Source organism: Pelophylax lessonae (assembly GCF_965119305.1).
Source record: "Pelophylax lessonae genome assembly, chromosome: 13".
NCBI lineage: Eukaryota > Metazoa > Chordata > Amphibia > Anura > Ranidae > Pelophylax > Pelophylax lessonae.
The window spans coordinates 194,206,761-194,221,760 of record NC_138780.1 but is presented as its reverse complement, the minus strand read 5'-3'; the positions used below and the strand labels follow the sequence as shown (position 1 = coordinate 194,221,760).

General features: G+C 43.9%; 1 protein-coding gene across 1 annotated transcript in view; it reads right to left on the bottom strand.

Annotated features, from left to right (window-relative positions):
* The window catches only part of UBR7 (ubiquitin protein ligase E3 component n-recognin 7), a 30,569-nt gene that overhangs the window by 9,477 nt on the left and 6,092 nt on the right, over window positions 1-15,000 (bottom strand). Inside the window, exons 2-9 of the mRNA XM_082275453.1 lie at window positions 13,367-13,500; window positions 13,210-13,270; window positions 12,055-12,150; window positions 10,453-10,506; window positions 10,036-10,141; window positions 9,205-9,416; window positions 8,588-8,752; window positions 4,983-5,142 (exon numbers count right to left, since the gene is read on the bottom strand). Coding sequence (XP_082131579.1) covers window positions 4,983-5,142; window positions 8,588-8,752; window positions 9,205-9,416; window positions 10,036-10,141; window positions 10,453-10,506; window positions 12,055-12,150; window positions 13,210-13,270; window positions 13,367-13,500 — 988 coding nt within the window. The remainder of the gene's footprint in view (window positions 1-4,982; window positions 5,143-8,587; window positions 8,753-9,204; window positions 9,417-10,035; window positions 10,142-10,452; window positions 10,507-12,054; window positions 12,151-13,209; window positions 13,271-13,366; window positions 13,501-15,000) is intronic.

The window sequence follows — 15,000 nt, the reverse complement described above, 5'->3', positions numbered from 1 at the left end:
CTATTAAAATGCATTGTAGGCATGATTTTTTTACTGTCACTGTACGTGTAGAAGCATTTTAAGGTCTTTAAACACACTTTTAAAACAATAGAAACTCATTTAAACACATAAAAGATACTTAGAGACAGAGCAAGAGCTATGGAAAAACACAAAAATCTTTCATTTTTAATGATTTATATAGTAAAATAACATTACAAAAAAAACCGCGAATTACCGGGACCGCAAAAACTGAACCGCGATGTAGCGGGGGATTACTGTATTCAATTCTTTGATATGTTTATATGATTCTCTGTTCAGTATCCCTATTTGTACTGTATTTATAAGATATTGCTACCTATAGACATTTCCTGGCTACGTTAAAGTCCTGGCTAGGGAAATGTCAATTGGTTTATTTTCAGCCTTACCTTTGGGCAATGGGCTGATTAAGTGGACTTAGCACATATGTCATAGGTCCCGTTTTTTGTCTTATGCATTATTACATGTACATGTGTATCTATTATACACTTTATTTGTATTGTATTTTTCAGATGTAGTTCATCTGCCATAATTGAACAGAGGATCCTCTTTAAAATCATCCAAAATTTTAATTCCTGATCCTTGCCGGCAAGTGGATGAGATTATGGGTGCTCGGCCAGGATGGTGGGATTTTTTCCATCTTTGTGAGAGGTTCGGTGGGTTGAGTATAATTTTTCCTGCCCCAATTTTGTTGCCCATATGGGCACCCGCGGTGTCCTACACTTTTTCCAGGTTTTTGGTCCGACCTGGTCAGTAGAGACACCGCCCCTTACTCCCAGTGCCGCCCCTCACTGGAACCCTATAAAGTATATTTAAAAGATATTCGTTTATCATCAATTGGTTAATACATCCAAGTAATCACCGTACTGCTTCTCTTTATCACAGTATTTCTTTTTGGATTTATGTATGTGACTTAGTTCCCATTAAATCCATTATAGTGTTGATGAAATGTATCTGTGCTAGATTGTAGCTTTCGGTGATTTGTTTGATGTGGACATCTGTTTCCTTTTGGATGTCTGGATTGGTCTTTTTGGGACCCCTTTCGCTGCTTCGACGGTTCTTTTCCCTCTATTCGGCCTGTTTTCTCTCCATCTTTATCTTTTTGCTGACAGCTATGGACGTGGCGACCGGACCGGATGTTGTCATCTCCGACTTCCGGTTTCCGGTCTGATCATGTGACGCGGTCGCGTCTTATTGACGCACTTCAACACTGGGCTCCGGTTGGACGGCTGGGTGTGCCTCGCCCTCACTCCCTCGGTGACGTCAGACGCCGAGGGAGTGGAGGAGATGCTTAAATGCCGGCGCAAATGGTCAGTATGCCACTAGACCACCGGGGATTATGACGCTGGTCTGGAGACACACGCGGTAATGAAATTTTCCTTTCGGCTTTTGCCTTATCTCTTGACTTTAACATGACTATTTAAATACCCCTCTTTATATTTTTTGTTTCCTCTGTAGCTCCACACCGGAGCAAACTATTAAAAGATCCTTCGGAATCAGATCAATCCCTATAGGATCACCATACAACGGTCCAAGAACTTGGATTTGCATTAGACTGGATCACCAGGGTAAATCGCATTCATGCTTATATTTTGACCTCTGTTGCAATAAATATCACCAGGGCTATTTTTACCTATGGATGATATACTCATAGAACTCTCTTAATTTTAGAAGGAGTCATCTTTTTCTTTCCTGATTTGGTGGGATATCCAATGTTCAATTCCCCTATCAATACCATAAAAGCCCCTTCGAGGGTACTTTTCTGTCATTAATTATACTATCAGTTCAAATTTGATAACATTCATTTATCCATTCCTATGGTATTTATGCAAATTATATTCCTATATTGCAGTCTCATCATCATTTTTTCGTGTGTTACTCGTGGCTTGACTTGCATCTCCTCTATGGGTCAACGTTAAGGGGTCAGGTCTCTCAATCCCCTCCTCTCCACCCACCCTTGTTCTTGTATCCACGTCATTTCTACTCCCGGCAAACAAAAGGGTCTAGGTCTTTTCAAGGTACATTTTGTTGATATTATATCTATTCGAATCATGGAATTTTACGGGCATTCAATATAGGACCATTGATATATGCCCTATTTTGGTTGTATTGGTTCTACATTCACTTTTTTTCTTTTGTAATTTAAAAATGTTGACTTTCGAGAAATGTCTATCAAACTCCTGAAGAAGCTATTATGAAGATGGCGAAACATGTAGAGTTGACATTATCGAGTGCTTTCTTGTGTTTTTAACATTTTAACCAATGTTTGTTATGTCCTAATCTTCTATGTATAATAAAATGTGATTTTTTTGGGAATTTAGATTTCTCTCCATTATTTGCACCTTAAAAGTCCCACTTTGCCCCTTCCTATTGTAGTTACACACACACCCATCCATATATCCATACATATACATATATCTTTTATTCCTTGTTGTTTGATTTATATAATCTTACGTCATTGCCACGTTTTTTTTCTTTTTAATGCTCCATCAATTGGCTGTAAGGCTAATAAGTAATATTATAGTTGTATTTGATTATATCGTATTAAGTTTTCTTTAGTTAGAATTTTCCACTGGATGGGATATACTGGAATTTGTTTTTTTTTTTTTTTTTTAAATCTCTCGTCCCCTGCTGAGCCTTGTGTTCCCGCTCAACTATGCTATATATATATATATATATATATATATATATATATATATATATATATATATATATATATATATATATATATATATATCTCTCTCTATCTCTTTCACACTACTAGTTATCTTGAGAAAAGAGTGCACACATCCCCATCCGGCACTGCCACTGCTCCAAAACAAATTATACCACTACTGCAGTGCTCCACGCCGCCGCTAAATCAGCTGCCTTGCCATCTCCACCGTGGAAGTAAAGTGACTGGCCGGCCTCGCTCTCTCGACATAAGTGGTTCCAGCAATAGTGAGCACAGATAGCGGATGTCTCGGACAGATGAGCCTTATTACCTTTTATTTGGGTTGATTAAATAAAATGTTCTTAAATTCTACACTAAGAGGCGCTTTCTCCAGTACTATATAGAGTTGGCTGCTCTGGGATCAGCCTGCCCTAAGTGGACTGAAGTTGCATTGAACTCTTTTACAACTCCTTTTACATTGTGGACTTTGTAAAAGAACATTTGAATATATTTTAATATCTATTGGTAACTCTGTGGGGCCTGCTTTACCCTCGTCACATTCTCCTCTATACCCAGAAGTGCTGGATATTGTGGATTGGCGGAGAGGCACAGTAAGTAATGGGGTGTGATTTTAAACAAACCCACTTTATGTAAATGTCTATTGGTTGCAGAGCCTGCACATTACACTTAAAGCAGAGCTAAACGTATATTTTCTTAAACAGTCCCCCATCCCTCGCCATAGCCTTCTTCTGGGTGCTGGTCTTCAGCCATCTTCATTGGCCAGCCCAGAATGACATCACACCTGTGGCACACATGCACAGGAGTCAGTGGGATCGTGCAGCGATATAAGGGGAGCCGTACATGCACAGCTCAGTTTAAATGCCATAGAAGATGATGAGGCCGGTTGGTGTATTTTATTGCAGAAGAGACAGCTTGTCTCAGCTATTGTAATAAAGAGCCTGTCTGCTCGCTGTTTATGATGGTGGAACTTTACTATTGGTACCTACAGTGGAACTAAAGAACAGGCAGCAGGGGCCAGGCCTTCAAACTTTACTTAGCATATGCATATTAGAGCGCCCCGGCTTTTAATAGCATGTTGCAAAAGTAGGTGCACTGCCTTCTATTGATCCATTCTGTAGACTTACAACTGGTGGCTAGGGAAAGATATACTTTGAGTGCAGCAAAATGGAAAAGAGATGTCAAACTGCTAAAAATACTGGAAAGGCTGAAGGCCCCGATCCCCTACAAGAAAATCTTCTGGTTCTGTATAGGAGTGATAACATTTATGTGCCAATCATGCTGCTTCCTGCCAACCCTCAGTGTATGGGGTTGATTTACTAAAACTGGAGTGTGCAAAATCTGGTGAAGCTGTGCAAGGTAGCCAATCAGCTTTAAAGTCCCACATAGCCCACACTGTCTATGTAACCAGGGATGGAGGCATCTCGCCTACAGGCTGGTGCTTCATTTAAAGTCCCAACAATGCGATTTTCGTGCGTTTTTGGTGGATGCAGTCTAATTTGACCCCGGTTTTTTCATATACAGGGATGGAGACCATAGCATGACCTGCTTGTCTCATGTAAAGTCCCAAATATTTTTATGAAATCAGGGATAGAGGCACTGAGCTATACAGGCAAATTGCCTCATATAAAGTCCCAATCTGTGTTTTACACTGCATCAACCAAGGGGTTGGAGGTGTATGCTTCTCAGCTCGTCGTTTTCAGTTTGTACCATCTTAAGAACATTGCTAATAGAGCATTGAGATACTAGACCAGTCATGGATGGGGGTGGGTTGGGAGAAGTTTGGACTGCTCCCTCCCACCTGCCTCCTATCCATCCATTAGCAGCCATGTGCTCCCAGTGTGGAGACACTCAAATTTAAAAGTGTTAGGACTGCAGATAAAACAGGGTGCCGTGTCGTGGCTCTGCAGCTTACACATGCGTTTGCAAATGCGTGTCAACTAAACCCCTGTTCTTTATTTATATCATGAGACAGGTCTACTTGGTTGGTGGCAGACTGGAGGGTGAGTACATCAGACTGGGGGCTGGCTGGCTTCCATGCACCTCTCTTAATCCTTTTCAATTTGTTTATTCCGATACAGGGATGGAGACGCTGGGCATTATCTGCTGGTGTCTCACCTAAAGTCCCACATAGCCCACATTGTCTAGCCAATCAGCTTCCAACTTCAACTTGTTCAATTAAGCTTTGACTAATAAAACCTGGAATCTGATTGGTTTCTATGCAGAACGGCACCAGATTTTACACTCTAGTTTTAGTAAATAAAACCCCAATGTGTCCTGAAATCACGTGTCTTACCGCAGATCATTTCCACTTGCTGTACGCGGTTCATGCTGCTGAGTGCGGTCATCAAAGGGTCTCTGGCCTCTTGCTCATCGGATTTCCCTTTATTTTCATAAGCCTGAACGGTGTCGCATTCATCCAACAGGAACAACACATCCGAATCTCTGTACAATTTCTGAGGAGACGACAGACCCATATAGGCAATTCAGTATAGATACACAAGCAAAACGGTTAGGAAAAAAAAAAAAAAACACTCACCACAAACATTTGATAGATTAACAGGAAGGCAAAAAATAAAACCCTTCTAAAGCACGGTCCAATGTGCTCCAACAAGGAAACATTGTTATGGACTCCAGAAAAATCACTTTGATACTCCCGGGATCAACATTTTTTTTTTCCCCCCTTAGAAGGGTGCATGTGATTAGCACATGGCCAATCAGCACTGTCCAGACAGAGGGTCAGGGACCCTGCATCCTAATGAGACAGCCAGTGCATTATGAAAACTCCTCCTACAAGCTTTTACCAGACACTAATAGAAGTCACAGGACTTTAATAAATAAATCAGAACATGCCAATATAGAAGGCAGATATGAAGGCAAATATCAAATGATATGCATGTCCTTTTTTCCCACAAATAAAGCTTTCTTTTGGTGGTATTTGATTAACTGTGCGATTTTTATTTTTGCAATAGACAAAAAAAGAATTGTGAAACTAAAATAATAATAATAAATTTACTTTCTGTTATAAAACATCCAAAAAAAAAACATTTTTGTGAAAAGTTTAGGCCAATATGTATTCTGCTACATGTTTTTTGGAAGAAAAAAAAAAATCTCAATGAGCGTATATTGATTGGTTTGAGCAAAGGTTATAGCGTCTAATAACTATGGGATATTTTTATCTTTTTTTGCTAGCAACTGTGGTGATCAGCGACTTACAGCGGGACTGCGATGATGCAGGGGACTTTTTGACACTGACACTTTTTGGGGACCAGTGACACTAATACAGTGATCAGTACTAAAATTATGCAGAGTCACTGTACTAATGACACTGGGTTAAACATCACCGACGATCAAAGGATTAACTGTGTGCCTAGTCAGTGTTTATGTGTACTGTGTGAGGTGCTTTTACTAGGGGAAGAGATGGCATTTATTATATACATACACACACGAATATCTATATATATCTATATATCTCTCTAGCTCCCTCCCTCTCTCTAGCTCCCTCCCTCTCTCTAGCTCCCTCCCTCTAGCTCCCTCCCTCTAGCTCCCTCCCTCTAGCTCCCTCCCTCTAGCTCCCTCCCTCTAGCTCCCTCCCTCTAGCTCCCTCCCTCTAGCTCCCTCCCTCTAGCTCCCTCCCTCTAGCTCCCTCCCTCTAGCTCCCTCCCTCTAGCTCCCTCCCTCTAGCTCCCTCCCTCTAGCTCCCTCTCTCTAGCTCCCTCTCTCTAGCTCCCTCTCTCTAGCTCCCTCTCTCTAGCTCCCTCTCTCTAGCTCCCTCTCTCTAGCTCTCTCTCTCTCTCTCTCTCTCTCTAGCTCCAGGGCACAGCTGTTGAACACAAGGGTTTTACCTTAACAGCCACTTCAAGAAACCCCAGCAGAGACAAATCCATGTGGATAATAATTACTTACTAGATTTTTTTCAGCATTAAAGATATATCTATAAAACATCATTCAATATTACACGGCAGACAGACTTGCGAACATCTCATCCTCCTGCTCCCCGAAATGTTGGAGGAACTGTGATGCAATCAGAGATTTTCTCCACATTTGGTGAGAATGTCCAATAATTCTCCCCTACTGGAAAAGGGTTTCGACCCTCATCTCTAGTGTGACTAAGTCCACTCAATGTCTTACCCCACAAATGGCTGTCTTTGGTCTCAGTCCTCTTCTATCACCTGAAAAAACGCCTCCCAATTACACATATCCTAATCTCGGCACGCATAGTATTGGCTAGGGCAGTGGTGGCGAACCTTGGCAGTCCAGATGTTTTGGAACTACATTTCCCATGATGCTCAACTACACTGCAGAGTGCATGAGAATCATGGGAAATTTAGTTCCAAAACATCTGGGGTGCCAAGGTTCGCCATCACTGGGCTAGGGCATGGAAAAACCCCTCTCCGCAACCCATCACTGCATTAATGCCATCAATGAACATTGCAACATGGAATACCTCTTTTCCAAAGTACACTTAACAGAGGATAAATTCCGAAAGCAATGGTCGCCATGGCTAACCCATCCCAGAAGCATCAAACTCTGATTACTATTATACCAGTCTCTAATGATACACCCAGATCTACTCATAACTAAAACCTAACATTTGGACCAAAGAGGGCGGGGGTGGAACCTAGATCAATACCAAACCTCACTGCCCATCTTACACATGGCCACCAGGCCTCTGCTAACTGCACAATCTCTCTTTGTTCTCATCTGACACTTATTCTCTTTATCATCTTTACCCTGCTAGTCTTTTCATACCTGCTCCAGGCAGGCATCGACACCTCAACCTCAGGGGTTGGATGTCGACCCCTGTAACTATCACATAGTTATGTTACAGTTGGAACAACAGTTATATACAAGCTTTACCATTTGTTATGCAACGTTAAAGCAGGGCTCGACAAACCCCGGGCGCCAGGTCGCATTTGCGACTAGAATTAGCGACCTGGGGTGCCCTGCAGGAGGTGTCCTGTCATTTTTGCGCCCCCACCTCCTCCCCGAGTGCACGGACTTCCGTGCCGTCCGAAAATTGAGGCCCCGGCTTTTTGGCCGCCTTCTTGAGATGAGAGAGGCTTCCAATGGGGAACTAGCGCCCTCTTGTGGTGGCCGGGAGTAATGACTGTTGTAATGACTGTTTCCACTGCCGGTTCTCAATGCATTCCCATCTCCCTGTCCTTTGCTTAAAAAGGTTAAGTGGACAGGGAGTGTGGTTATTATTATTAATTTATTTTTTAAATTTAAAAAAAATAAATAATTTTTTCTTTTTTAATTATTAAAAAAAAAAATTATATATATATATATATATATATATATATATATATATATATATATATATATATATATATATATATATATATATATATATATATATATATCTCTTTTTTTTTTTTTTTCCTCATCGCCATGCCATAGCCGAAGGCCCCTTTCACACGGGCTGATCAGGTCCGCCTGTCAGTTTTTCAGGCAGACCTGATCGGACCCTTCATTCTCCTCTATGGAGCAGTAATCTGCAGCCATCTGATCCTGTCCGCCAAAAACAGACGGATGGTGGTTCTATTTTCTATCTATCCCGTGGATCGGATCAGATGGCATTGGATGGAAAGAGACAGACAGTCTGCTTCCATCCAATTGCCCTATAGAGGAGAGTGGGGTTCTAGTCGTATTTATGTGTAAATTTAGTATCAGTTTTATTAAATAAAGCTTGGTTGTTAGTTTAAAAAATAAATAAATAAAACTGGCTCCTAACTTTTTTAGCTGGCTCCTAGATTTCAGGAAAATTTGTCAAGCCCTGCGTTAAAGCATACGTTGGTTGATTGCTACACGTATACCCATGTTTCTACATTGATTGCTCCTTTGTATAAGTGCACAGAAAACAAAATGATATGAAATAAAAACATCATTCAAGTATACCATGCATTCTGCACATCTGCAGAGTTGACTGCGCCAGTTGCCTGGCCAGTAGGTGGCAGTGTTCATGGCGGGCCCCTGGACTTTTCCGTATTCTTCAAGTCTGCACGCAGTGTGGCGTTTTATTTCTGTCCTTGCAGCCTGAGACGATTCACCGTTACAATATTTCTGTAAAAAAGATAAATATTAAAGACGATAAAAGACTGAAAACACCAGCTCCTGTGTATAAAAATCTGCAGATCAGTTGGAACTGTGAGATATCAGTGCAGAAATATCTAGCTTGAGCTGCAATAGTTTTAATGTCTGATGCCAGGTTATTATGTTCCTTTACAGGGTATTTAAATGTTAAAGTCCCAACTCCAGCCAAAAGTTCTTTTAAGTTTTGGAATGAGTGTGGAAGCTTTAGAACATTTTACTGGAGTCGGTGTTCCCATTTAGGAGAGTTCCCTTCAATTCCTGTTACAGTGACATAGGAGCAGACAAAGGAATAGGAAGGGATAGAAAATATCAAACATTCAGGTCAGTGTATAACCAGCTGATCCTGGTGCATGTAAGCATCTATTAAGTGGATGCACACTGGACTGCTTAGAGGCAGACGGGCTGCTGTCATTGGGAAATACCTGATCACCACTGGTGCTGGTAGATGGACAGCTTGGCTTCTCCTCCTCCTTTACTTCCTCCTTCACCTCGGGCAGCTTTGATATTTCCACCTTTACTTCTTCACTTTTTATTGTTAGTCCATTCTGAGTGCTGCCCATTTCTGTAGGACAATCGTCAACTTTGACATCTTCATGATCTGTTTCTGCTTTGGTAATCTTGGTGACACCAGGAACTGCAAGTGAACACAAGATATTCAATGAATGCAACCTATCCATTCACTAGAGACCAGTGACATCACCAAGGATGCAGGCTATTCTATTACTAGAGAGCGGTGACATCACTGAGAATGCAGCCTATCCATTCACTAGAGAGCGGTGACATCACTGAGAATGCAGCCTATCCATTCACTAGAGGGCAGTGACATCACTGAGCATGCAGCCTATCCATTCACTAGAGGGCGGTGACATCACTGAGCATGCAGCCTATTCCATTCACTAGAGGGCGGTGACATCGCTGAAAATGCAGCCTATGCATTCACTAGAGGGCGGTGACATCACTGAGAATGCAGCCTATCCTTTCACTAGAGGGCGGTGACATCACTGAGAATGCAGCCTATGCATTCACTAGAGGGCGGTGACATCACTGAGAATGCAGCCTATCCTTTCACTAGAGGGCGGTGACATCACTGAGAATGCAGCCTATCCATTCACTAGAGAGTGGTGACATCACTGAGAATGCAGCCTATCCATTCACTAGAGACCGGTGACATCACTGAGAATGCAGCCTATCCATTCACTAGAGAGCGGTGACATCTGAGGCACAGGTCACATGCATGGAAAATCGGCTCTTACCTCCTAACTTGGCGGTGTAGGCCCAAAGAAATGAACAGCGATCCATACAGCCCTGACACACCATCTCATGAAACTCAACGTTCTCTGGTGGAACCGCCCCTAGGTGCTGCAAAAAAAAAAAAAAAAAAAAAAAGTGTACAATGAGATTTTCGCTACAGTAAAAAATGTGCATTTTTCATAGCAATCAAGTTTCAGCCCTTACTATGGAAAAAAAAAAAAGTTTACATTCTTTTAGCTGGGGAATACATGTTCCCTTGGTCAAATCCTGAAGGGAATCTGGTGTTATTGGTCTACAAAAAGGATTCAAATATTATAATTTTTATTAACCAAGACACCAAAGTTTACAGGCCAACAGACCAAAGACAACATAAATGCCTAAATGAGTGACCCGAAGAATGTAAAGAAATGATCACTTACCCGGCCATGAAACCAATCCTCACACACTACACACTGGATCATCTCATCTGGGGTCTGTAAGAGACAAAAATCATACGATAGATTCCGGTATAAAACATTTAGTGCAGAACCACCCTGAATAATGGCTGAAACTTCTGTAGTGGGTGGGGCTTGCTTGGCCCCTCCCACAGCTCTGATCAGGCTAAGGCTAAGTGCAGCACAGTGTTGATGTCATCACTACTATTACAAGGTAATATCTGTTTTTCAAAGGGATTTGGTGCACATAATGTGGATTTATGTCCTCTGAGCCTAAGGAGGAATATATGTCACCCCCCCCCCCCCTCCAAAGCACTTTGTCCCCATGTTGAAGGAGACCAGGGCTTCTTCCCCACAAACCTGGCTGGTGGTTGTGGGGGTCTGCAGGCGGAGGGGGCTTATCGGAATCTGGAAGCCACCTTTAGGCCTCATGCACACAGGGCGTTTTTGCAGCTGTTTTTAGGAGCATCAACCTTTTTTGTTTTTTATTGCAGCTTAAAAACGCCCCTCCATGTTATCTTATGGCCTCATGCACACACAGACGTTTTGCAGCTGTAAGTGGCATAGGGGTTTTCAAGCTGCAAAAAAGGAGCCAAAAAAGGAGCCGATTGATTTGAATGGAAGTCGCATCACAAGTCGGATCAGGATGATCCGACTTGTGGTGCAAATTGCGCTCTGAGGATCTTGAGGGGGAACTCCACACCAAAATGGGGAAAAAAAATGCCCCCCCCAGGCAATTTGGGTCTGGTATGGATTTTGAGGGGAGCCCCACGCCAGAAAAATGACACGGGTCCCCCCAAAATCCATACCAGACCCTTATCTGAGCATGCAGCCCGGCAGGTCAGGAAAGGGGAGCAGACGAGCGATCGGCCCCACCTCCTCCTGGACCATAACAGGCCACACGCCCTCAACATGGGGGGTTGGGTGCTTTGGAGCAGGGGAGGCTCTGCACCCCCCCCCCCACCCCAAAGCATCCTGTCCCCATGTGGATGAGTACAAGGGCCTCTTCCCCAACAACCCTGGGCAGTGGCTGTAGGGGTCTGCGGGCCGGGGGGCTTAACGGAATCTGGACGCCCCCTGTAACAAGATGGCCCCCCCGGACTCCTCCCTAGGTCAATGAACATGGGGTACATTGTAACCCTACCCATTCATCCCCAAAAAAAGGCAGTGTAAATAATGACAAGGGACGGTTTTGAGAAGTCCTTTATTAAAAATCTTCCTCCGGTCTTCTCCCTCTGGGAAAAAAAAAAAAAAAACACTTACCGGGATAAGGTTTGTAGCTGCAGGCCCCATACGGGTATAACCACTTCAACCCCACTGCATACTGGAGGCAGAAGTGGTTAAGGCCCACATCATGGAGGCAGAAGTGGTTAAGGCCCCCTTACGACTGCCCGCTGCAGTTATACTGCGGCAGTCAGCTGCTCCTGGGCAAACCGACGTAGCTATAAGACGGCCGCGAGCAGGAGGCTAGGGGCGAGCATGTGCCACCAGCGGTCACAACATAATCTCAATGGAAATCACACGATCAAGTCGCACAAGGGTGAATGGAGTGTAAAGGATAGTGTAAGAACCCCAAAATGGGCTCACCTCGTCCTCAGGATCGGGATACGGTCTCTTACATGTGCAGTATAGGCCAAAGAAATTGTCATTGTAATTATTAGCCAGGTTTTTCTTCTCTTTATCCTGTAAGACAAAACCGATTACAATAAAAAAATATACACTGTGTGTGTGTGTGTGATGTATGTATGTATGTATGTATGTATGTATGTATGTATGTATGTATGTATGTATGTATGTATGTATGTATGTATGTATGTATGTATGTATATATATATATATATATATATATATATATATATATATATATATATATATACACACACACACACACACACACACATATATACACATATACACACACACACACTGTAACCCCCTCTTGTCCCACACACTTGTGCAAGCCCATGGTGTGCTTGCGTATGATACATCATCGTGAATCTCCAGAGTAAGAACAATAGTATTTGGCGATATTGCGGGTGCACGGAATTTTAAGACATGGAATCATTTTACTTGATGCAACCTCACCTTTTATATTTTAACCAAAATAGTGAGTTTTAGCACTAAAATTTTATTTTTTTCCCCGGAAAATTGGGGTTAAACAGTTGCGCAAATATCATGCAACATAAAAATTTGCAATAACGATCACCTTTTTATTCTACAGGGCCACTGCTTTCAGAAAATATGTTCTGGGGGCTTAAACAATTTTATTGCCAAAAATGATATTTTTTACATGTAGGCAAAAAATGAAAAAAAAATTGCTCTGGAGCCAAACTGGATACGCTACAAACCAGGGGAGGTGTGGGAATCCTCTAGGGCAGGGGTCTTCAAACTATGGCCCTCCAGTTGTTCAGGAACTACAATTCCCATCATGCCTTGTCATGTCTGTAAATGTCAGAGATTTACAATGCCTCATGGAATGTGTAGTTCCGCAACAGCTGGAGGGCCGTAGTTTGAGGATCCCTGCTCTAGGGTGTGTGAAAGCTCCCGGCTTGGTAATCCGATAACCTGTACAAACACCACTAACAGTACCATGGGATAGGAACACCAATATAGGGAACCCCGGGATCCAGCGTTACCCATCTACTGCCTCTAGTCCACATAATAAAGGTTGGCGCCCCTCCACCATAGATCCACATTGATACATATGCAGGTGTAATATCATTATAAAAGGTTTGTACATACCGAATATAACTTGCACTCCAGCTGTTTAAATTTGGCATTTCCACAATCGCAGCGAAAGTTTCTACAAGACAAAGAAAAAAAAAAAAGGCGTGGTAATTTCATAGAGGAAGGACAGAGGGCAGTAAAAGGCTCTGATTATATAGGAGGGTAGGGGTACCTCTTGGTGTAAAGCTCTAACAGGTCGTGGCCTTCATGACACTTGTATGTACAGGCCAGACATATCCCGGCAGGCTCCTCTTTATCCGGGGTGCAGGTACTGCAGGCGTACAGCGCTTGTCTCTTCACATAGCCCTGCAAGGACAGAATACACACAGAGATATAATGAGATTGTCAGGAAGAGTGGGGGGGGGGGGGGCACTTTCTGTGGAAGAGGCGTTATAGAAGGTTTCAAGTGTGCAAAGGGACTGGAAGGTCTGAAGTACCAGGAAAGGGGCCACCCTACTAGGACAGAATATTCAATATGAAGACATCACCCACACGCATGGAAAGCAACCCCCGCCCCAGGGAGCTTAGCATGTGGCCTGGGCCTACCTGGAGAATGGCGTGCAAACATAGCAGCCATGGCAGGTGACACAGACAAGTCCGGCCCATGCACATCGGGTAAGGCTAGCAAACATAGCAACCACAGCGGGCAACACATTGGTAGGTATATATCGTGGTAGGGATGGGGAGATGGGGTAGGTCAGTATATATGGTTGGGGGGGGGGGGGGAGATGGGGTAAGTCGGTATATATGGTTGGGGGGGGAATGGGGTAGGTCGGTATATATGATGGTGGTGATGGGGAGATGGGGTAGGTCGGTATATATGGTTGGGGGGGGGGGGGGAGAATGGGGTAGGTTGGTATATATGGTGGGGGGGGATGGGGTAAGTCGGTATATATGGTTGGGGGGGAATGGGGTAAGTCGGTATATATGGTGGGGGGGTGGGGTAAGTCGGTATATATGTTGGGGGGGAATGGGTTAATTTGGTATATATGGTAGGGGGGGAATGGGGTAAGTCGGTATATATGGTGGGGGGGGGGGGGAATGGGGTAGGTCGGTATATATGGTGTGGGGTAGGTCGGTATATATGGTGTGGGGGATGGGGTAGGTCGGTATATATGGTGGGGGGGGGATGGGGTACGTCGGTATATATGGTGGGGGATAGGTCGGTATATATGGCGGGAGGGATGGGGGATAAGTAGATATATATGGTGGGGGGGATGGGGGATAGGTAGATATATATGGTGGGGGGGATGGGGGATAGGTAGAGATATATATGGTGGGGGGAGATGGGGTAGGTAGGTATATATTAGAGATCGACCGATTATCGGCAACACCGATATATCGAGGGCCGATATGCACTTTCCCCGAATCGGCCTTTTGATTTACTGATATTTTCGTGAGGTCATTCAGTATGTTGCGCGCACACGTTCTGCCTTCTAACACCACCTCCCACGCCATGTCACTGCACTTAAGACCGCCTCCCACAGCCTCGTGTTACAGCCAGCTGCAGTCCGGTCATCCATCCACCCACAGGCCCTGGCCTCAGCCACCCACCACAACAGGGTGCCAGCTAAAGCGAGCAAGCAACCAGCCAACCAGATGACACCAAGTCAGCCACCCGCCACCGTGACCAGTGTTCCAGCAAGCCAGCAGCTACGCGCCACAACAGGCCAGGGTGAGGTGACCCCAAGCAAGCCTGCCACCACAGTGTTCCTGCAGGCTAGCCACCCGCCACCAGAGTGTTCCTGCAGGCCAGCCACCCGCCACCACAGTGTTCCTGCAGGCCAGCCACCCTCCACCACAGTG